Source organism: Euwallacea fornicatus, chromosome 19 (genome assembly GCF_040115645.1).
Source record: "Euwallacea fornicatus isolate EFF26 chromosome 19, ASM4011564v1, whole genome shotgun sequence".
NCBI classification, from domain to species: domain Eukaryota; kingdom Metazoa; phylum Arthropoda; class Insecta; order Coleoptera; family Curculionidae; genus Euwallacea; species Euwallacea fornicatus.
Genome location: NC_089559.1, coordinates 1,600,803 through 1,623,659, shown reverse-complemented (window position 1 = coordinate 1,623,659; position 22,857 = coordinate 1,600,803). Strand labels below are relative to the sequence as shown.

Genomic DNA, 22,857 nt, shown 5'->3' with positions numbered 1-22,857 from the left:
ATCGCACGCCACTGTTTTAGATTCAATTCAATTATCTAACTTTTTCACTTAAACACAGCACTGATAATTACGACTTTGACGAATTTCAGTGGCATGATATTAATTGTTAAAAAATTCGATTTTTTTTATTGCGCCTCTGTGGCCACACTATTAATCCAAACTGTGCCAATTTAGTTACCACATGCCACTTGTCTGAAGTTAATTAATTTAATATGGATATCCTCATAGAACAGGTATCAACTCAGAATTTCCTTCGTCTCGCCATGAAAGTTAATCCAATATTAAGCACACCGGCACAATTTTCCTGAGCGACTTGATTCATAATTTCCATTAAAAACGGAGGCTCCATAATTCAAAAGGCTGTCACCAGAGAACTCACCCCTTATTAAACAATTCGTCATCCCTCCAGAAGGTAATTTATGCAATCCCGGTAAAAACAACCCCATGGCGACGACAAAAATGATGAAAAGAAAATTGTGAAATATTGGCTAATAAATAAATTTGTCGTAAGACGACGCTGCTTTTGCAGGACAAGACGCTGCTTTTTAATAATAATTTCCTGCCAGTTTTGATGGGTAATATTTATTATGCTTCTCGTCTAAAACGAGGAGTAATTGGCTTAGATGAACCAAGATATCGCGAAATCTTGTGCTTCAATGAGCATCAGTTATGAACGGTCTGATGATTGCTAGAATATACAGAAATTATTACAACCTAATTCCAGCAATAAAGCACGTAATTTATCTAGTTAAACAATCGCGCAAAATCTAATAAAATGGTGTAAATCAAATCGAAAATAACTAAAGCTAAGAGAGTCACCGTGGGAAGCCGACTTTTGGTTAATTGAGATTGAAGGTGCTCGTCGGGCACGCGAGGCACCAAGGGAAGTCAGTTTCAATTTAGATCGCGTTACTTGGCTAAAGACATATTCCCACGATGCTTAGATTTTCGTTGCTTAGCGGCGTCCATCGAAAGTCGATAGATAAAGAGAAATTTAACGTATCTCAATTCTGAGACCCGAAACATGAATAGAACGATTTTTCCAGGTTTTTGATTTCCAGAATCTCACTTCCTGTAGTACGACCCTCATTTTTTGCAATAACGTCTTGAAATTGTCCAATCGTAGAGAAACATTCATGAGGTTTCACAGTCTATGAAGCACAGTGGCGTAGACACCAGCATCATATTTGCAAGCCGTTAGGAATTTTTAAAAACGAGCAGAATAAATATCATTCTCGATTTCCGATTTTCTATTTTGGCTTTCCTCGATACAAATCTGATTTTCGTAATCTCGCTTTTGTCAGAGTTGTTGTGAATTTTTCAAAAATTAGAAAATCGGTAGAAAATACCTATTATAACATTTCCATTAAATATTTTAACATTTTATGGAAATGTCCACCAACTTTCTTGATCTACATGAAGAGCAGAGGCGCATTTCGATCCTGAGAGCTCTCCCGGATATTCGAAAACGACAAAAGCGTGAAATAAATGTTAACTGATAATCTAATCGTCCTTGGTGCGACCCTGATTTTTACAATAGCGTGTCTATATAATAAAATGTTATAAAAATCCCTGCGGACTTTCATACTCTGTGAAAGTCAGTGGCGTCGCTAAGTTTCGAAGCTGTTAAGAATTTATTAAAATGAAAAATAGAAAAGAAACTAACAAATTTCTCTAAATGATGATGTTTTAAATTTACATTAACTGGACAAAAGTCAGATGCGTAGTATCGGAGGTTGAGGGAGAAGAAATGAAACCCCTGGTGGTTTTACCAAGAGCAAAATGTCAATCAAAGCGATTACGATATTATTTTCTATTCAACAATATCTCCTCTCAAATACACTTACCAGTACCTATTTAAACTCATCAGCCCTTAAGGGTGTAGATTTTAGCCAGTTTATAATGCTCTAACCATCTTGAGATTGCGTGTTACTAAACGAAAATTCCTGAAGTTTACAAATGCAGTTATTTTAATATCGAAAGTATTGCCGACCTACAGACGAGCAAAACTAAGAATCATCATCAGTCATCTCCAACCCGTGATTAATCATTTTTATTTGGAGGTTCCGCTAATTTACCATGTGACGAAGATATTTTCAACGAAATCGACCTTACAATAGACTCAATCAATGTATATTAAGCATATCGACGAAGCAGTAATAAAATTATTCTGCTAGCAGGTGTTTAAATTTTAGTCCGTGAGAATGTGCGCCAATTCCAATAGATACTTTCATAATTTGCGAATATTGACGACTGATATCGCAACAATATCTAAAAACCAGACATCTAAATGACATCAGGGATATCTGATAATGTGTAAAGTGTCAATAAGCAATGGTCCCTGCGTACCGCCCCCTATATAAGCTAATACGAACTTTAGGGGTGTTCCCATGCATATTATTTTTTTCTTAATCGCGCAGTAATCAAATTTAGTGAAAATTCACCGAGCAAACTTTGCCTACTGACCACTCGAAAAATTTGCTGTTATCGATGCCGTTAGTGTCCCGTCACTGTAGGGATAAAGAAAACGTTGTGCCGAGCAGAAACTAGTGCAAATTCGACATCCCTATAGTTGATCTTTGATTTCGCGTTACTGTGACCTTAAGTCGAGTGGCATTTGCTGTGAAAGTACCGCAGTCGAAGAAGTGAATGCCAATTAAGACACCAACCAGATTACGCTGGTGTTGAGCTCGCGATACACGGTTCCTTCAATTCAACATTTTTAATCGCGCTTATTATTGTCTTTGTCGAAAGGATCACTCAACGAACTCTACGATATTGATTAATTGAACTTCGGTGATTTAGTGAACGGATAAGTCGAGGATTTGACGGGATTTGTGTGGATTTATCTCTGAGATGAAAGGTAAGTGGACGTTCTTTATACATTTTTTTTTCATATTTTTAGTTGCGAAAAAGGCGGAAAAGTTTCATAAAGAGAATCGCGTTTTGAACTATTAAACAAATCTTTAATCAAATCGTCATTTTGGAGGGCATATTGAGTCGAACACTGAGCATGTTCGAAATAGTGAAGATTAAGCGTTGCCTCTGATGCGCTCTGAAGGGTTTAGCTTAGATTGTAGTTTCTGAATCCTTGCTGCTTCCAAGAGTATGAAATTTGCATCATAGAAAGGTATGCTGGAATTTTACATTGCACATGCATCTTCGTGAAATTGCCTCTTCACGCTCAATCCATCGTCCCCGTTCCCCTGAAATCGCTCGTTTATACAACTCAGTTTGGTATTTTTTCCAAAAATGAAACAGACTTCCCTGCCTTCAGTCAATTGCTAATTAAAATGAATACATCATTTGTCCAACTTAACGGGAAGAGAAATTTAATTAGAGGATATTCCAGGTTAATCACATCACAGAAACAATCGTGGAATTTCTGCAAGAAAATCGCCCTGCGCCCCTGATTTTCATAAACAATTATTTTGTCTACTAGGGAAACTTATTCACAACTGAAAACATTACTTTGCACTAATGATAAAAAACATGTTTACAAAATTATTGTTTATGAAAATCAGCGACGTGATTCCAATTTTTGCAAATATCTCAAAAACTACTAAAAATAATTAAATCCCCTTTGATAGAGAGTTTATTGATTTTTCAGATGCCGACCGAAAATATACGGTGTTCTATTTAAGGTTATGATTTAGCACTCATATTTATATCCTTTTGATATCGCACTAATTTTTCTACACCCTGTAGACAAGTCCAGAAAAATTATAATACTATAAGGTACAGATGACTAATAAGAGTTTGTGGCTCAAAGTTCAGCTCTCTAAGTGTGACAGTGATGCGCTTTTCAATTTAGAGCTCTTTGTTGCCCAATCAGCCAGAAAAATGTTTCTAGTTCAAAAACGGATCATCATAGCTAATGCATATGATACACGAACTGGAGTTTTAACCTTCCCGGCAGTGTTTTGAAGTGTAATAAAATACAGGGTGTGCCATTTAAAGAAAAAAACAAAGTTGTTATCAGTTACGCATAGATCTGGCAACCTCGCAATGATACCAATATTCTAATCGAACAGTTCAAACTCTACTACGTCGGCAATCAAAATTTAAGGTCGCTAACTATATTAAAATTCCGCAAACTTTTAATGGGACACTCACCGTTAATAACCCTGTATATGACGTATGACAAATTCCTCGTGCGCTCCTGAAACTTGCTGAACTAAAAACGATTTTGTTCTCTTGAGGAAATCACTTCAAACTTTTTTCCATGAGAAGTGATTGGAACAGTGCATATAATTTAACATTATTGATTTTTTAAATATTTTCACATTTTGAAAAATTCGTACAAAAACACTCTTAATACCATCCTGATTTTTAGTGAATAAAACTTAATTTTATTGAATTGATATAATAACTGGCAACGATGATTCCACCGAAAGCCACTGGCGTAACTCGGATATTTTAATAAAAGACTTACTTTCTCATAGTGAACTGTCAAATTTCCCAACAAGCTTTTCAAATTATAAATCACCTTATGTTCAGTTCGGAATTTTTCTGAAATCAATGAACGTTTTGTTGCAGCTGACTGCAAACAATAATCTCATAGATAATCATAAGCGGAACTTATGTCTTAGGTTGTACTGATTTTCCGTTAGAAAAATATCATACTTCTAAGGAATCAATGTGGTTTCTAAAACCGACACCTCGTACGCCCCTGAATTTTATTGAATTAATATAGACTTTTGCCCAATTGATTACTGTCTAATTTTTGAAAATTCATAAGGGGTCGCAAAACCGACGTGCGCTATTGATCTATATGAATTCGGAATTTTATGATCATAAAATGGCTCTGTTAAAACCGGGGTCTTAACAAAAGAGGTTAGAAATGGAAATCAAAGATTCATTCAGATCGAAAATCATTACCGTAACACAAGTTATTTTATATAGTTTTTAAATAAAAATGTCAAATTTGGGAAATATTTTAAATACCCTTTGAGAGTAATTGACTCATCTCATTACCTCAACTAAACCGATTTTTGCCGAATCAAAAGACGGTAATTTTGGTCACATGAATTTAACCGACTTGAACCCGTAAATCCGTAGAAAAACCATTGACGTAACATGCAACTTTTCATATGCTCTATTGGTTTCGGAGTAGAACAAGTGCTGGAAGTCTTCCATGCCCTTTTTGTCTCGCAGCATATCCTTTGAGGATGAAAAGTCCCCTTTGCCCCTAAAAGTAAATACCCTCGAAGCTGCATTGAATCCTGCCAAAATGACCACTTCAGTGCTTTTATTAATGGATAACATGCTTGATTAAAACCGTAAGTAGCACTTCGAAAGCTAATTTAAACGAGGAAACGAATTAAACTGAAAATATTAATTGATTAGATAATGGATATCGCCAAAGCTCGAAGTTTAAACATGTCGATTGGGATTGATATAAGGAAAACTCGCTTCATTGCTAATTCAATCAGGTTTTAACCTGATAAGTGCTCCTTTCTCTTATTCAAATCTTTGCTTAGGGGACAGTAGAGCCTGATGTCTTGTGCATTTTATATGGGCATAATAATTGTTGGTTTCGAGTGAATGTTCAAACTCCTAATAAACCCGATTGCCTTCCAGTATTCCTTCGATTTTAACAAGAGTCTTCCGCAGATTTCCTCGTGGAATTTCTCCACACAGGGGTACTGAGTTGTCTTTTTTTTTAATTGGAAAATGTTCAACATTTGAATATCGCGCAAATCTGGACATTTGCAGCACCAACACCCATCGATTTACTAATTCTTTTCAAGCATCAATGGGACGTTTCATGTCCAGTAAATTCCTGGCTTGGATACTATTCCGCCTCTCCGCACCTGCGGTCCACCCATGCTATCAAATCAGGAATAAAAAACCTTGATCCAATCACAGCATTATCGGACCGGTCTCCATTAAGTGTCCCCCACTTCCATCTAATGCTGTTTCTGCAGATAGTGGACTGGTTCCCCATAAGAAGCTGAATTGGAGGCAATCGAACCATAACCCCCAAGGCGGTTGTGGGCGCTGTTTTATGAGCCCTTGCAGTGATCAAGCCTCTTGTTTCCCCAATATGTTCCTATAGCAGTTTAATTGAATTGCCTTTGCAATATCGGAGCCCCGTACAGCACGCAGCGGCCCTGCATAGGAATCTTGCGAGATCCCGGTCCTGTTCTAGCGCATGTGGGACGAAGACTATTTATCATGGTGTCCTCATAAGGATTCTCAGCATATGTATGGTAATTTTTAAATTTCTTTTCAGGTACAGGGTTAATTTTTGTAATTTGACAATTTACTGCGAGTTTATTATTGGACTTGGGGAAAAGTTGTTCATACTGGGTGTCGCAAATTAGTAGGCCAATCTGCTAACCACAGATTCCTTGAGCGAAAACAATTAAACTTTCTTTATGCGACTTTCTTCTTTGGCGATTTGTACTCACTATATAGAGTGTTACAGTTGTTAAAGAGAATAAGTTTGTAGATAACGGGGGCACATTTTCTTGACATATTTTGATGAAATTTCGCAGTGTTGTAGAGTTCGATGAGGCGCACTTTTCCTATAATTTTGAGGAAAAAATTTGAAAGGAAAGTTGTTTTTGTAGGGAAATTAATGGTAGATACGTTTCTGATGTAAAATGGATACCATGTATTGAGAGAGAATATGTTGAAACATCAAGAATAAACAAATTAAGGTAAAGGAACACTTAGTTTAAAAAATTGGACACGTTCACCATTGGCGTGCGCAAAAACAGTTGAAAGGGGAAATGCGTCTACGACCCCCCATTTCCCCCACTCTGGTTTCAAATTTTTTGCCCAAATTATAAAAAATATGCACCACATCGAATAATAACTTTTATCAAATTGTTGCTTTTATCCTATTGGATTATACATATATTACAATTAACATCGAATTATTAACAAGTTTTTTTAAGAACTTCTACACTCTGTATGGTGAGTACGTAACGCCAAAGAAAAAAGTCATATAAGGAAAGTATAATTATTTTCGCCCAAGAAATTCATGGTTAACGGATTGGCCTATTAATTTGAGACGCCCAGTATAAGTTTTATACAGATTGTCGGATTTTTGTAGCAAAATTTTAACCATGTATTCCAGGCATAAAAATAACATTAGTTTACTATATAAACTATATTCGAGAAATACTCAGGTAGGGAAATGCGTGTTGAAGTTTTAAATTTTTTTCAATTTACCTTTTACAGATACCAAAGTTTTTGAGATATCTACCACAAATGTGGAGAATAAGTTACTCTTTAAGGTCTACATGATTAGATAATACTGGGTGATCGTAAAAACCTACAGGGTGATATTTCTGGAGGTCGCGAGCTATTTTGTTGCCCAAAACTTTTGTGTGGTGCGCCCCATAGTATTTAATTTTAGAAATTTAAATTGCTTATTGAATTTAGAAACATCCACTGACGTCATATTTTCTGACACGTCACTACAATGTAATCCGGAGCAAAGGTTTAATTATTGACGATTTAAGAGTAAAGCGGATTTTTAACGGGAGAAAAAAAATGTAGCAGTAGACAAGAGAACAACAGCAACTTCAAACGCAGAATAAATTAAACAGCGATAAATTATTCAATAACAAAGTAATTTAAATCAATATCAAATTATAATTGTTACTGAAATTGTTCTTTGGCGCCGAACGTAAAGGCGACCAATTCGCCATTACGTTCTGCATGGAAATTAGAATGTTGCCGTGAAGAAAATAATACAAAATATTAATTAATTAATATTTATTTATTACAAATAAAAATACGTCAACACCTTGTATTTCCTTAACAAAGAATGTCTCGAATATTGTTAGAACAGCAAACTAATATTACTGTTATGCGTAGAAAACGTGCTTAAAATTCTGCTGCGAGAAACCCGGACACCCTTTATGCTGACAAATATGTTTAGGACATGACAGTAGAAGAAAAAGCAAATGAACATCGGAATCCAAAATATCAATAAAAAATAGGTTTTTTTAATGGGACACCCTATATATTAACGCATATTTGAATTCCGCCGATTTTTTCCTTTTCAAAAATATATATATACTATGTCAAGATTTGCGCCAGTATTTTTTGACACGTTTCAGTATAAGACGGAATTTGCCTCTGTGGCCCAATGCCGCACTGCTCCAAGACAACCATGAATCAGAGGTAAAAATGCATTAAATCATTTAACAAAAAGTTTGTCAGCATTAACGCTATATTGACCTATAAAAAAAATGTTTTCAATCTAATCAACTTAACCAAAAAAGAAACAAAAATAATCACAAAAGTTCAATGTGAACATCATTATTGTTTATTTATTTTATTTATATGTATATCAAAGTTTTAAAATTGTATTTGCAATAAAATCAGAATTTACTTAATTGAAATTTTGTCTGCACTGTTCAACTTTGGCTATTATTTCATTTAAGTCTACATTAGTATCATTATACAGGGTGTTTCGTAGACATACCGACGAAATTTCAAGGGATATAAAGTTCGTAAAAACATATATTTAAATCTGATAAAAATAGATTTGAAATCGCTTTGTATCCAAGATACAAAGTATTTTATTTATTTTCTTTTTTTATATTTCAAAAATAGTTTAGAATAAGGACATAAAAGTAGTTAGTAAAAAATATATATATTTTGAAGTAGGCAAAATATTTCCACCTACACCAGTGACCTCCGTGCGGCCATTCAGCAGGATGTTTTTAATGAAACAAAAATGGAACGCTACTGACTTTTTTTAAATGAATATATATAGTATATATATTTTTAGTATTTTATCAATTCTTAATAAAAAAAAAAAAGGCTTCTTCGTTTTTTATTGCTCAAGTACCGTTTTGAAGATAAAAAAAATCCAAGAGCAATGTTTTTTCAATTATTTAATAGAAACTAATTTAATTTTCTTCCAGTAGAGGCAGGTAACGTGAAGACAAACATGTCTGAAGCATGCTTCATCACAAAATAATAGTCTTCTTTTAAAGTATGGTTCCTTTGAAGCCTGAACCATTTACACATGTAAGAACCTTGGATGGCTACAAGGACGCCATTGGTGTAGACGGAAACATTTTGCCTACTCCGGTACATACAAATATATTCCGCCATAGCGTGTCCCTAATTTCTTGTCCTTATTCCAAACCGCTTTAAATTGTTTTAGAAACAAGAAATTAAACACTTCATATCTTGGGAACGAAGCGATTTTGGACCTGACTTTGTCTCATTTAAATGTTTGCTTTTGTGAGCTCTACATCCGCTGTAAGTTTGTTGGTATATTTATGAAACACCCTGTACACTTCAACTTTTGCGTAGCGTAATGATAAACTGTCCATCGGGGTAAGATCCGGGCTGTTTGGAGGCTACGGAATAGTTCCTGCTTTGCCTATCCACACACCCACAATTTCTTATTTCTGTTCTATTGTGCTGATATGAGGAGCGCCTTGATGTCAAATTGGGTTTTTATACTCTGTCAGATTAAAAGTTTCTAATTGATTTTCTACATAATTCTACAAGAATTGTAGGTGTCTTGCCCTTGTGAGAGCATCTCCATGAAACACTCGAGAAATTACATTGTTTCGATGGATACTACACGAGACACTGCTTGAAGTATGACACTGACTGGAGATCTCCCTACTGGAAGGAGGATTTTCATATGCCCAAATATGGGTATTTTTTCTGTTATAATTGCCAGCTGTTGTGAAAGATTCTTCGTTGGTCCATAATGTCTTCTTAAAAATATCCGAGTGTTCATATCTTAAGCGCAGCATTCTTCTCAATATTCTATTTTTCGTATTCTTTGATTATCTGTTAGTTTCTAGACGGACATAGTTTTGTAGGGATGGTAGTGATAGTTATCGACGACCGAACCAGTTTTTACTTGACTTATATTGAAATATCTTGAAGCATTAGTGTGATGACTTGGACATTCTATAAAAAAAATATATTCTCGTTTTCTTATTTCAGCTTAAGGAACAGAACAAAGAAACAAATTTCTTTCCTTGGAAATATAATAAGATGTTTACGTCCAATTCTTCATTTAGAATAATTCTTCGTGTTTGTTTTTCAAGAGTCTTTCTTACTATAAAGCATCGTTCAATATAATAAAATGAACCTCGAGAGGACAGAGGACGCTCAGGATGCAAACGAGTGTACTCGGTCCGAGCTGCATTAACACTTTTATTATTTTTGTAAACTACTCGAACAACTTCGAACTTTTCCTCTTCGTTAATCAGTTCTTTGTATTTTTTTGATAATTGGACAATAAGTAATAAATAAGATAATGATACATAAAAGTAGGAAATAATGCTACGAGTCTTACTTTTTTTTGCTTCGCTTTTTCAACTCTTTATTTAAATTGGATAACGAAAATTCCTGCAGCAAACCGTGACATTTTCTATTATGTTTCAGAAAAGAGAAATTTGGCGGGATCGAAACGTGCATTAATCCTAGACATTAATGCATGCAAATGGTGTTAAAAAAAAAGCTCAACTTTTATTGGTTTTTTCGGATTCTGATATTCATTTGTTTTTTTCCAATATCATATCATAAAAATATACGTCAATATAAGAGGTTTTTCAGAACTTAATTGAAAAAAGCTTAGGAGAGATTCCGGTCACTAAAATATATAAAAAAGCTCGTCTAAACATGAATCCGAAAACGCTTCGTTTCCGATATACAGCGCGTTAAACATTTTTTTTTTATTGAATTTTTTGTTAATACCTTAAAAATTCTTTAGCCGATTGTAATGAATATTTTACTGTTTATCAAAACAATTATCAGACTTCTACTGGACCTGTCAGGTTTAATGCAGAATTTCCAAGGGCGCCCCCCCTACCCTATAAGAATTGACATGGCAACCCCTACGTATCTCTATAGTTATAGAATTTTTCTTTAAATAGAAGGAAAATGTACTATCTAGACTACTGTGTAGGTATATCGAGCTTCAATAAAATATCTAGCGTCATTTTGAAAATACGATGAAAAATATTTCATTTTTCTTAATATTTAGCACACCGTATCTCGGAAACAGCCATTTTCGTCTTAGAACAACCCACAGAATCAGCTCCTTAAATATCGAAACACCCTTAGGACCGTCCGGGTATCGGCAAGTTTTTCCTAGCTTCAACCATGAACACGCAGTAACTTGTCAAATTATAAAAATTAACCCTGTACATTTCACGGTACTTTACCTCTCGCCGAGCCTCAATCGGGGTATTTCCAGCTGCGACTCGCATGCTTCGTAATCTCCCTCCTCCATGGAGGAGCACCACCTCGGTGCTTTAGTTCCATGGCTTTTAGCCTTTCCAGAATTCTGGATAAAGGGTTCTGCCTTCCAGGTCCGTATCGTTCGTTTTGCCCTAACCACCGCTGAAAGGTCCTCCGCATATACCTCGAATGAGGTACAGAGGCCAAGAACGAGGCCTTAGCGAGGCGTCTACCGCGGTTTCATTCGCTTTTGAGAATTATGTGTAAGAAATATATGGCAAAAACAGGGTAAAGAGCAACATTTGGTGCCGACATCGAATTTGTTAATATAAATATTTAAGCAGCTTCATATGATAATTAAGGCCTGAACCTTCACATATAAACGACAGTGGCATTTATTAAATGTGAAGAAATCTTGAAATTCAATTACACATCCATTAGCTTAATTTGCTATAATAAACCCCTTGAACGTGCCATTGTACGCTAATGTGGGCTTTTTCTCTGCCTAATTAATACATTTGCTCGTTAAACAATAAGAATAATGGAAAGCAGACTCTTTCCATGATGCATGATGAAGACGCGAATTCGGTACCGTAGGTTCCAGTTACGAACCCGAAGGAAATTGGTTTCGGGGTCTCGTTTTTGTGGGTTCCTTTTCAGCTTCGCTTCAAAGAAACTCATATTCTTCTTGTATTGTCGGGGGATATTTCACCGCTGTTACATGAACCGTAATGTGCACATATCCAGCTTAAGCTACTACATATTCAACGCCAGTAGACTTTCACTCTTGCACGCTTACGTTTTTAATAATCGTTATTGAGTTGTTAATTTTAAATTTACACAACCGATAAACCGGTTTTATATGTTTATTTTGACTTTACATTAGTGTTGAAATTACGGATAAAGACGTAGACGCCGCGTTTAATTTTGGGATTAAGGCCGCAAATGCGACCTTAATCCCAAAATTGTGACTAAAATCTGGGCTTCAGAAGGTGGCTCTCGCCTTGCGTCATGGAACGCATGGAATTTAAATTGATTGAATTAAAATGTTGTTTGTTTGCTAAATGCTCATTTGGGTTCGTGCCGAAGAAACGAGGAAGCCAGAAGCACGAGTCTTCGTGAGATCGCGTCTGCTGAAGCGAGAGAAGAAAAGAGTGCAGGAAGGCTCGCCACTACGCTCCATTAATCAGATTTTAGCGGCAACTAAGCCAATTTGTCAATGACGTGTGACAGCCCCTTGTTCTGAGTTACCATGCAGAGCACCGGCTTCTGAGTAATCTCTGTTTTAATTTATTCGGGGTTAAAAAGCGACCCCCGCCCTGCTCGGGGACTGAACGTCTCACGCTTTTGAGATATGATCGCGACCACGTGTTCTCTCATGCAACTGCTTAAAGGGTAGTTCGACGACCCGGGAGGTTGCCAAAGATGTATCCAACACTAACTGCGGATGCCCCCTCCTATTCTCTCATGGAATTCCTTAAAACCCTGGAAGAGGCCCGCCGCACCGCTTCGGCGTGGCGCAGTGACATGGATACCGTACCGGTCTTGGATACCTCAACCGAAGTTTCTGAAAATGGCACTTTTAAGGATTTTCGTTTTCCAGCATTTTCAGAACTGCGCAAGAACAGGTAGTGATGTGCCCTGCCCCGTCGGAACTTGACAAGGAAGAGCAAAGGTCCAACGGGAAAACTCCCGCCGTCGAGAGTTCAGATCGGCAGGCATCAACCGTCAAGTTCTGAGACCTGTAACAGCCCTAAGTAGAATAAACGACATAAAAATGCAAGTGCTGGCAGAGGGGTATCTGAATTAATTGTGCTCTATGCATTCCCGATGTGGAGTAATGCATTAATATACGGGGTTGCTCATTAGTGCGTCAAAGTGAGATATCTCAGTAAATACGAGTTTTAGAGGGGAACATTTCGTACCAAAGTTTTTGGTCATTAAGAGGTGCGTGTTTTAAAATTATTATCAAATGTACCTGGTCCGTCATAACAGTGTGGTAGTACCGAACTGTTTTTTTTTTTTTTTTAACGCAACCCCCCAATTTGCTTGCTATTTTCCGATTATCGTCACATTTTAAGGTCGGTTTATGCAAATGGTTTTGTGTCAAAAATTTATCGTTTCCATATTACTCGGAATAATTCGAAAATTTCGAAAGCTCTAAGGTCTCACGGAAATCGGTGGTGATTTATCCTAATCGCTGCGAATTTCGGTATCGGGCTTATGGGGCTCCCGGAGGACTTGACAAGCTACATTTTCACGTATTTTAATGAACGTTTAATGAGGCAGCTGGTTTATAATCAGTGCAAGGTTTGTTTTTCAAATTTTTCCATTCAAGTTCGTTTTCGGTGGTTCTTATAATACTCAATTACGCTGTTTTCTTAATTTGAAAATATATAAATCTGGCACTGATCAGTTGCTGATAAAGCGTTCCCTGCAATTTTTTCAGTTATTTTTGCGACAAAAAACATAAAACCGACGGCAAACGCAACGTCGTACATTTCGCGCGCATATAGAATAATAAAGTTCTCCCAAGCGTACGCCACTGCCGCACGAAAAAATCTGAGTGCACGTAAATATGGGATCTTTTACATTCGCATGCTGAAACTCAAAAATCCGACGTGGGCCACAAGGGACATATTCAAACAAAACTTTTTCTTGGTACTTTTTAACACCCTGTATTTTAAAAACGAAACATTTGCTGCCATTTGTTTATCAGGCATTTCCCACTCAAAATGCATCGAGGATTACGCCGTAAATATTCTGCACGTAGTTAGGAAACACCCCGTATGAAAAAAAAATGATTTTTTTTCTATAATTTTTATTTTTCCGATAATTTAGTGGTTAGAGCTCGGACAGTACGAATTTTGTGTTGACATTAACGTAATGTTTTCATTGTCGAGTGTTTACATTATCGAGAGTCTCTGGTAATTTGGTCCTGCCACACATTTATGATGGGTCCGGTACATTTAAAATTAATTTTTAAATAAGCACCTCTTAATGATCAAAAGTTTAACATGCAACATTCCCTTCTAAAAATCATATTTACTTAGACATCGCACTTTGATGCACTAATGAGCAACCCAGTATAATAAAGCAAGAAACGATCTGCTATGGTTCCAATGGAAAATGGCACTTGGAAGTAGTAGAGCATAGAGAACAGCCTCGACCACGTCAATACAGGTGATTAGCGGACAAACGCCCTTGGATCTCATCGTTACGGGAAGAAACAGAGCCTGCCAAATTGATAAATTGAAACGAAAAATAGAGAGGGGGAGGAGTATGGAAGGGTAACAACATAGATGAACGAAAAAAGGAAGTCAATGGACAAAGGCTATAATTTCACAAATTTGAACTCGGATAAACGGAAAACGTGGTGAGAACAGCTTTCATCTAACATAATATACATTTTTCAGGTATATAAAGTGAAAAAAGGGACACACCCAACGCAACGATACGACATTAGTTGATTTCAGGAAATACAGGTTGTTTGCAAAAATGCGGGCATTTTCCCGGAAATTAAAAGTTTCCGTCAATTCACAGTACTTAAGCTTATAAATTGACTTTCAAAAACTTACCCTACAGAAATACAGTTCGTCAAAATTTGATCACAAAAATTGTGATTTCTACTTACGTTTCTTCCATTTAACGAAATTTTATGAATTTGGAAAACCACATAACACCTAAAAAATCCCAAGACCTTAAAAGTTTAGGGATAAAGAAGTTGAGGATAGGCTCCCCACAGCCTTTCTTCTGTAGAAAAAAACATTAGGTCCTATCTTATTAACCTTAGTATTATACACAAATGACCCAAAATTCACTAAATTTCATCCACTAACAGAACAGTTTTCTAGAAAATACCATTTTCGCCTTCAAGTTTTGAAAAGTTGCATTTTCATAGGAGTAAATTTTTGAAAATCAATTTATAAGCATAAGCACAATCTTCTGATGAGAATTTTTCATTTCCGGAATGTTGCCCACATTTTTCGAAACACGCTATATAAGAAACAAATGGTTGAAAGCACGAGACTGTTAAAACTAATTCTCAGTTATATGGAGGAGATACTTACTATAAAGGAACAGGTTGAAAAGGACGAAAAGAAAGGAAAATAAACGTGTACAAACAAGAACGCAAACCTGAAGAAATGCCTTACGACGGTTCCAGGAAATACTCTGAAACCTCCTAGAAATCCTCAACCTGCTTAACTGTCAACAGAAGAGAGTGTCTTTTGAAGGTTTCCCTACCACAAGAGACGAAAAACTCCCTCAAAGTCTGACTGGGGCAGCCAAGTGGTCCAGTTCTGACCTCACGGACCTGGCCCGCCAGATTTCCCCGGCCGCCCGTGTGCTTGAAGGTTTGAGTATCAAGCTGGTGCTCGTGACTCAACTCTTCTTGTTCATATAGAGTTAAATTCTCTGCAGGATGTCAAGCAGAGGTTGCATGTTTGCAACGATGCTGTGAAAATCTGCAAAGTAGCAACCAAACACTTCAGTGACATTGTCCAAGAATTGGAGTGTGTCAATACTGAGATTGCAGCGGGGGTTCCCCGAAAAGATGGAGCGTGCAAAAGGAGTGAAAGCAGAAATAGAGCGCAAGTTTCACTTAACCAATTCGGACTACGCCTCTGCGCTTTACTGACGCAAAGTAGAGTAAACTGAAAAGGACACTTGGAGTATCCCCCCGAAAAGCTACATTGGCGTGCGAATTATGATTACACGCAGTGTTTTAATTATATGAGAATGTCTAATGAACAATTCATGAGAAAATTTATTTTTTCAACCAGCAGATGTGTGCCTCTGGATTTTACAAGAATGAAGAATACATTTCTTAAACTGGAGAAGGCACTTGGAGTATCGTGAAGTTAAGCTACATTGACGTTCTTATCATGATTACTATCGCTATTTTGATTAAATGAGACTGTCCTCGTGCTGCGCCCCTGGATTTTACTTAAATAAAGGACGAAATAATTAATTTAAAAAGGCACTTAAACTATCACCAATTGACACTCCATTGGCGTAGCATGAATGTTTTTAGCTTTTTAATTTTCGTCCCATAATACTGACGAATTGAAGACAATACTGATTTCCCCATTTGTGTATTTTCTTGCGACTATTTTTCTATTAATTTCCTTATGATTTTATCAACAACTAGTATCCAAAGAGATGTCAGACTCGAAATAAGAAAAATCCTTTTGTTTCAGATAACAATCAATGATGGTGTCCAGAAGGAAAATCCTTTCCAAATCCAGGGATGACATTAACCTGTTGTCCAATGGACAACCTGAAGACTCTGAGGATGTGTGGTACCAAAAAGAAAAACTTTTCAAGGTGATTTTCTCGCAAAATCAAGAAGGACGCCATTTTTTCCCTTAAACTATAATTTTTTTCGAGCGTATGACAAAAAAAATCGAAACTTGCGCTGAGTTCAAATTGCGCAATCGAATAATACCGAGGAGACTGAGTGTGAAACTAAAAAATTTTAATTAATCCTATAAAAGGATGTTCCAATTACCCCGTATAAATAAAGAGAAAATTTCACATGGACGGATAGTGAAATCTTCGGCCATATAAAAGGCCGCGTTGCGCAATTCAGGAATTTTTATGTGATTTCTATGAGACTATCCTTCATGTTTAGCCACTGCGTTTAATATTTTTTTATCCAATACTCTTGAATAATTAAAGCTCACGATGATGAAATAATCCCTGCAACCGTTTGACATTATAAACGGATTATTAAATGCAATAAATGCAGAAATAACCGGACCCTGCGCGGTGCATTATGTGATCACTTACATGGTCTTTAAACGAAATTTAAATACGCGAATAAATTATTTTAAATTGTGAGGTACATGCTAGTAGGTTGAGGATAGTAGGTGTAGGTACCTGTCCAGTTGATGTTACAGCTGAGGCTGAACAGGTGAAATTTGCAGGTTTTAATGGATGTTCTGAAATATCACGTTGCGCAACTGTTGACAAAAATTCAATTTTTCGCAACAATCGCACTACTTTTCGGAGAGAGAGATTTAGCATTTTCACCACCTTCAAGACTCGTAAGTTTTATTGGGAATTTCCCAATGCTTCTCTTGCATTCGTTTAAAATGATGAATGCGTAAACATATAAAAAAATTTAAAAAAAAACATCGAATTATACATATACGATAATATATGCCTTGCACAATACAGTACCGTTTTGCTACACATTAATAAACGACCTTGCGAATTATTTTGCAAGTTAAAAGAACGACGGTACTCGTCACCATGTTGCGGTATTAAGCAACAATTCCGATATTGGTTAGTTGGATTTTAAAACGTTTTCCCTATATGGCAGAATCAACAAAATTGTCCATGTAGATATTTATAATGTTTGCACTGCTTTGACTTCCGCAACGCAAACAAAAACAAAAAAATAAATATCTAAGATACAGGTAAATAAACTTTACACACCCACATGAGTGTGCAAAGTGCGGCTTAACGCACGCCCATTGGCGGAGGATCAAAAATATTATACGGAAACGTTTTTTTTTTTAATCAATAAATTGTAAATGTCTTAGAGCCACGCCCTGCCATTGACTCTTATGTCGATTTGTTGTGCGTAGTTTTTCGTCAAAGCTTTGAAATTTGAAAATAATTCCTGAATAAACGGAAACGTACAAGACAGATTTCTGGAGAAGTTGAGTCTGAAGAAGAAAGTGAGAACAAATTAACAAAAAACCTCGCGCTATTGACTTTTACGTCGATGTGTGGTGCACAGCTCTTTTTCAGAGCTTCGGAAGTTTCAAATCAACTCGAAAATAAACAGAAGTGCAAGACTGATCTAGTGGAGAAGCTGAATCTATGGGAAAAGTAAGCAACTTAACCCAATTCTTGGAAGATGCTTCACGAGAAGAATTTGATGATCAAAAATATGGACTTCACTTCTTGTAGGAGGGGAGAGGAGGGCGCTTCTTTACTTTTTTGACGGGAAATTAAACTGAAGCTACAGAAATATATTCTAAGACACATGCTGTTAAACCTCCAATATATATTCATTCCTGGGACCAAAATAACACTGAATCTTCCAACAGGATCACATCCAAGAAGTGCTCAATAAATGGACCCAAATCGATGACGAGATCTGGTCCAAAGTCATCGTTCTCGAAAGAAATCGAAGGGTGGCCAAAGCCTACGCCAGGGCTCCGGTTTTGACCATCAACGGCTCCGACTCTGGATTTGACGGATTCAGGTAACTCGCAAAGCATTAATATCGTTCTCCTTCGTCATTGATAATTAACATTGATCCAGGATCGGATTGTCAGGATTTGAAAACCCCCTCAGAGACAAGAGGACTGAAGAATGCCGGCGGCACATAGGCCATGTAAGTTCTTGGACAATATCAAAGTCCTGTTAACTTTATCAAAAGGATCATTTCTACACGAATGGAAAAATTGATCAGTTGGCTGCCTGTCCGTAGAAGCGCCGCATTCAGCATAGGATTATACACGGTGGAACAACTAAATGAAATAAATTGAATATCTACATATTTCGACATATGTGGAAAAAGTAAGGCAAAATATAAATTTTAGATTGTGAAATTACACCCTATAACGTAAAAATGTTATCCCTATATTTAACGCCCTTTGCGTGACAGTTGCAACCCCCAGCTTTTTAAATTGGAGGCATGGGCTTGTGTTACTTCAATTGAAAGTTGTTTCCATTCTCTATTCAAAACTGCTATAGTTTTAAGTTTTATTGCCAAGAAAAATAGTGAAAAATAATTTCGTGCAAATGACGTCATTCTCTATAACAATCTTATAACTATTACCATTTCGTTATTGATAATCTATTATCACAAAATAACAAAACAAATCAATCTCAATCTTCTGTGAGATGTTCAAAATGCATGTCTCCACCTTCTTGTCAGTTTTCTATCTCTAAAAAAAAATTATTTTAATATTAATCAGCATCTGAGGAATAACCGATCTCATCGCAACCGTTATTCTTCTTTTTAAGTCAGTTAGATCGCATAGTTTAGTTTTATATACCATGCTCGTCTCATACCCCCATAAGATCAAGTGGAGTAAGATCGGGTGATCGTGCCGGCCATTCTAGTGATCCTCACTTCCTTATCCACCGATTTGGAAAAGCCAAGTTGAGGCATATGGAGATTTACTTGTTTTCTGATTTTATTACATAATCATTAACGAAGCGGTATTAGTTAATACATTTTTAGTTTGTTGTAGAGAATTTCTTCAATTACATGAATCTATTTTTTGTCTATTATTCTTTCAAATAAAGTTTAAAACTATAGCAACATTGAATAAAGAACGAAGAGACCTTTCGAATGAAATATCACGGAGGCATACTTAAAAAAAAATAAAATTTAGGGCTTATAATGGCAGCAAAAGGAGATTGAATTTAGAGATGAAATTTTCCATTACACAATGTGATTTCAAAATCTAAAATTGACACGTTTTGGATTTTTTTCAGATATGTCGGAACATACAGATGTTCAATTTATTCCATTAGGCTGTTCACTCTCCATTAGATAATTTGTGTGGAAACCGACCAAATACCAAAAAAGCTGATTTCGACGTTTCTATGGAAACTTTCTGGTTGTAGCAACATTACCAGAACTTTGTGCGCGAAAAAGTATAAACTAATATTAAATTTTCCAACTTTTAATACAGGGTGTGAAAATAAAAATGGATGAAAGCGGCAATATCCTGATCAAAAGACTGTCTCGCTCAAACGTGTTCGTCAGACACACGACTTTAGATGAGGAGAGTGCCATATCAAGCGAAGTCTTGAAATTACCTCATGGAGTTCTACCCCCGAATAAGGCATTTACATTATTTGATATGAAGAAGTTTCAAGTAATACCACTAAACTCTGATTTATTAATTAAATTTGTTTACTCCTTGTTTTCAGGTTAATGTGAATAATGAACTAAAACGGTCATATCCCAATAGGAGACGACTAGAAAATCAATGTCTGAGTGCGATAGCTTTCGTGAAGAACGAACAAGATGTGCTTAAATGCCCTTTATGGATGTTAGTGGTTAATTTAGTCGCAATTGATATGCTGAAATCCCAAATTCCTATAGGTAGTTTAAAACCTATTTGTCTATGTGTATAGAATAATATAGAGTTTTTCAAGACGTCTCCTCTCCAATGAGAGGCTCTGTCCCCACTCCAATAGAAGAAGGGAATTATTCAGTATGCACAAGCTCGAAAGTTTCTCTAATCAATGGTAGAAGTAACAACCAGCAACACAGCAACAACTCCACTGGCAATGAGGATAGCAACAGTGGGGGGAGCGTCAGCTCCAAGAGGGAAGGAAATCCTCCAGAGCTTCCTCCCAGAAAGAAATTAGAACCCTGTAATATTCCACAGGTCAGTTCAGGTATCTCAAGGGTAGTCATAAAGTGTAAGAATTTGTGTGTTTAGCCCGACTATGAGGAACAAGCACGGGAAGCTCCTCCTCCCAGCTCAATACGCAGGATTCCTTCTACAAAGAACAAGGCTAAAGTTAAGAAACAGAAGAAGCAGCCAGGTAAATCATTAGGGATTTGTAAAGTGGGGCCATTTGATATTTTTTATTCGTACTTTCTTATCATTCATACTTCTTGTTTGGATTTGGTGAATAACGTTAGTTCGAGTGAGTTCAAGTTAGTTTAGGTCAACTCTGGTGTGTTCAGGTAAAGAGCGTTAAATGACCATATAAATTCACAAATTAAATACTTCACCATGATTTTATTCTTGATGTAACTAAATATTTTAAACTAACGTAAAACTTAACACAAGCCGCGGACCCCCATAAATCCATAAACCCATAAACGAAAATTAATCCAACTAAATCTCCTTAGACGACCCTTACTACTGCGGCATGCGAGCTCGTATTCCGAATTTTGTGGCAAAATTGACAGGCAAAAAATACCATCAGCAAAATTGCAAACCAAGCAAACAGCAGGAGCCACCAATGCAGCAAATTTACGGATACCATCAGAAGCCTGCATACCATCTGAGTTCCATGGAACAGCACGTGAGGAGAATGTCTCAAATCAAACATCCTAATTTATATCCCAGTGCAATGTGGAGTGCCAGGAGTTTGGATAGTGGATTAGGTAAATGAAATGAAGCATGGATCAATGCCCAAATGGCTTTAACTATTTTTCGTGAAAATTATCCTTTATACAAGGTGTTTCAGAATAAGTTTATCAACTGCTTACTGTAGGTTCTTGTGACCAAAATAAGAAATAAAGCTCATACGAACATGGGTCTGGCTTCATTTGCTGTCTGAACTACTCGTATGACACGTTACAAAAAGTTATTATTTTTTAAATTTTTTCCTAATGAATGTCTTTCGGTATTCAATATTTTTGTGACAATTTGAGGAGCATAATTAATGTAGAGACACATTATTTAAGAGGCGAAAAAATGTTTTTAATTTCACAAGTGGCGTCGTCATTGACGGCACTCTAAATGTTAAAAAAAATGATACGCCGATGGTTTAAAAGAAAATAAAAATAATTTTCTGAATACTTTAAATTTAAGTGAAAAAAAGGTCTCTTCAATATTTTCCCTAACGTTAACCATTTTGCAAATCGTACACGACAATATGCGAAAAAAGACGGGCATGCATTCTTTAATATTAGTTAGCAAATTTTTTTTTTCATGGAGACGCTCAACATTACAAAAAATATTCAAAACACTTTTGTTTCACAGATACATGAAGGATTCCGAAAATTATTTTTAGTTTTTTAACCAACGGACTACTATATTATTGTTTAAAATATTCAAGGTCATATCAATGGGGACGCTACTGGTAAAATTTATAATACTGATTTCCCTAAAAAAGATGTGTCTTTACATCTATGTTACACTCTCCAATTTTCATAAAAACATATAATGCTGCAACAGACTTAGGAGGAAAAAACTAAAAAATAATAATATTTTTTTATCGCCCTGTATTTCAAACAGAAAGCAAAAACAGACCCATGTTCATATGAACTTTTTTCTTATTTCTGTAACAGGTGCTTACAATAAACAGTTGGCCGATTTATTTTGAAACACCCTGTATAAAATTTCCAGTAATTAAAAAATTATTTTCTTTTTCCTTTAGACACCGCAGAATCGTCACAAGGTACACCATATAACCATTACACGATGTTCTACAGATTCCAAGCTCAACCATCAAGGGGCTACATCCCTGTCCCTCCCGGAACTGTATATATTGGGGAATGGGATTAATGGATATTTTGAATTAGAGGTGCTACTGTAGAACAAAGATTTCATGCAACAAGTTGATATTATTTAATTGTAAATCAAACTAGAATTCAGAACGTTTTTGCTCATAAAGTGCTTACTAAATTACAGTTTAGATAGCTCATTAAGTGCTAGGTTGACATCTACTAAAAAATGTCTCCACAAGTGCGTCGCGAAGATTACTGAACATGGACTTGGATTAAGATTATATTAGAATTTCTATATTCGCAAATATGGTTACCGTCATTTATGATTTATTATTTGTTTACTGTTTATATCGTAACATTAAATTCAATATTAATAAGTATATTCAAAGAACATTTATTAATAAAAACTGTGATATCTGAAGTGGAATGGTATTTTTCTTGACACCATGGCGAATAAGAACTTACTTGCTTTCTTCGATTAAATTTTTATAACCTACAAACTA

The 22,857-nt window shown here is 36.1% G+C and overlaps 1 protein-coding gene across 2 annotated transcripts; it reads left to right on the top strand.

The window, feature by feature from the left end:
* The first annotated feature begins 2,601 nt into the window (after positions 1 to 2,601).
* On the top strand, positions 2,602 to 22,775 carry LOC136345294 (uncharacterized). Of its 2 annotated transcripts, none has more exons than XM_066293440.1 (10): positions 2,602 to 2,863; positions 16,386 to 16,512; positions 18,249 to 18,406; positions 18,466 to 18,538; positions 19,851 to 20,036; positions 20,092 to 20,266; positions 20,320 to 20,555; positions 20,610 to 20,715; positions 21,029 to 21,286; positions 22,285 to 22,775. In XM_066293440.1, the coding sequence occupies exons 2-10, from the start codon at positions 16,396 to 16,398 to the stop codon at positions 22,410 to 22,412; spliced, it is 1,437 nt and encodes a 478-aa protein (XP_066149537.1). In that variant the 5' UTR covers positions 2,602 to 2,863; positions 16,386 to 16,395; the 3' UTR covers positions 22,413 to 22,775. The 2 variants fall into 2 exon arrangements, with proteins under 2 accessions (XP_066149537.1, XP_066149538.1); XM_066293441.1 differs by lacking the exon at positions 2,602 to 2,863 and adding an exon at positions 5,961 to 6,215.
* The last annotated feature ends 82 nt before the right edge of the window (positions 22,776 to 22,857 follow it).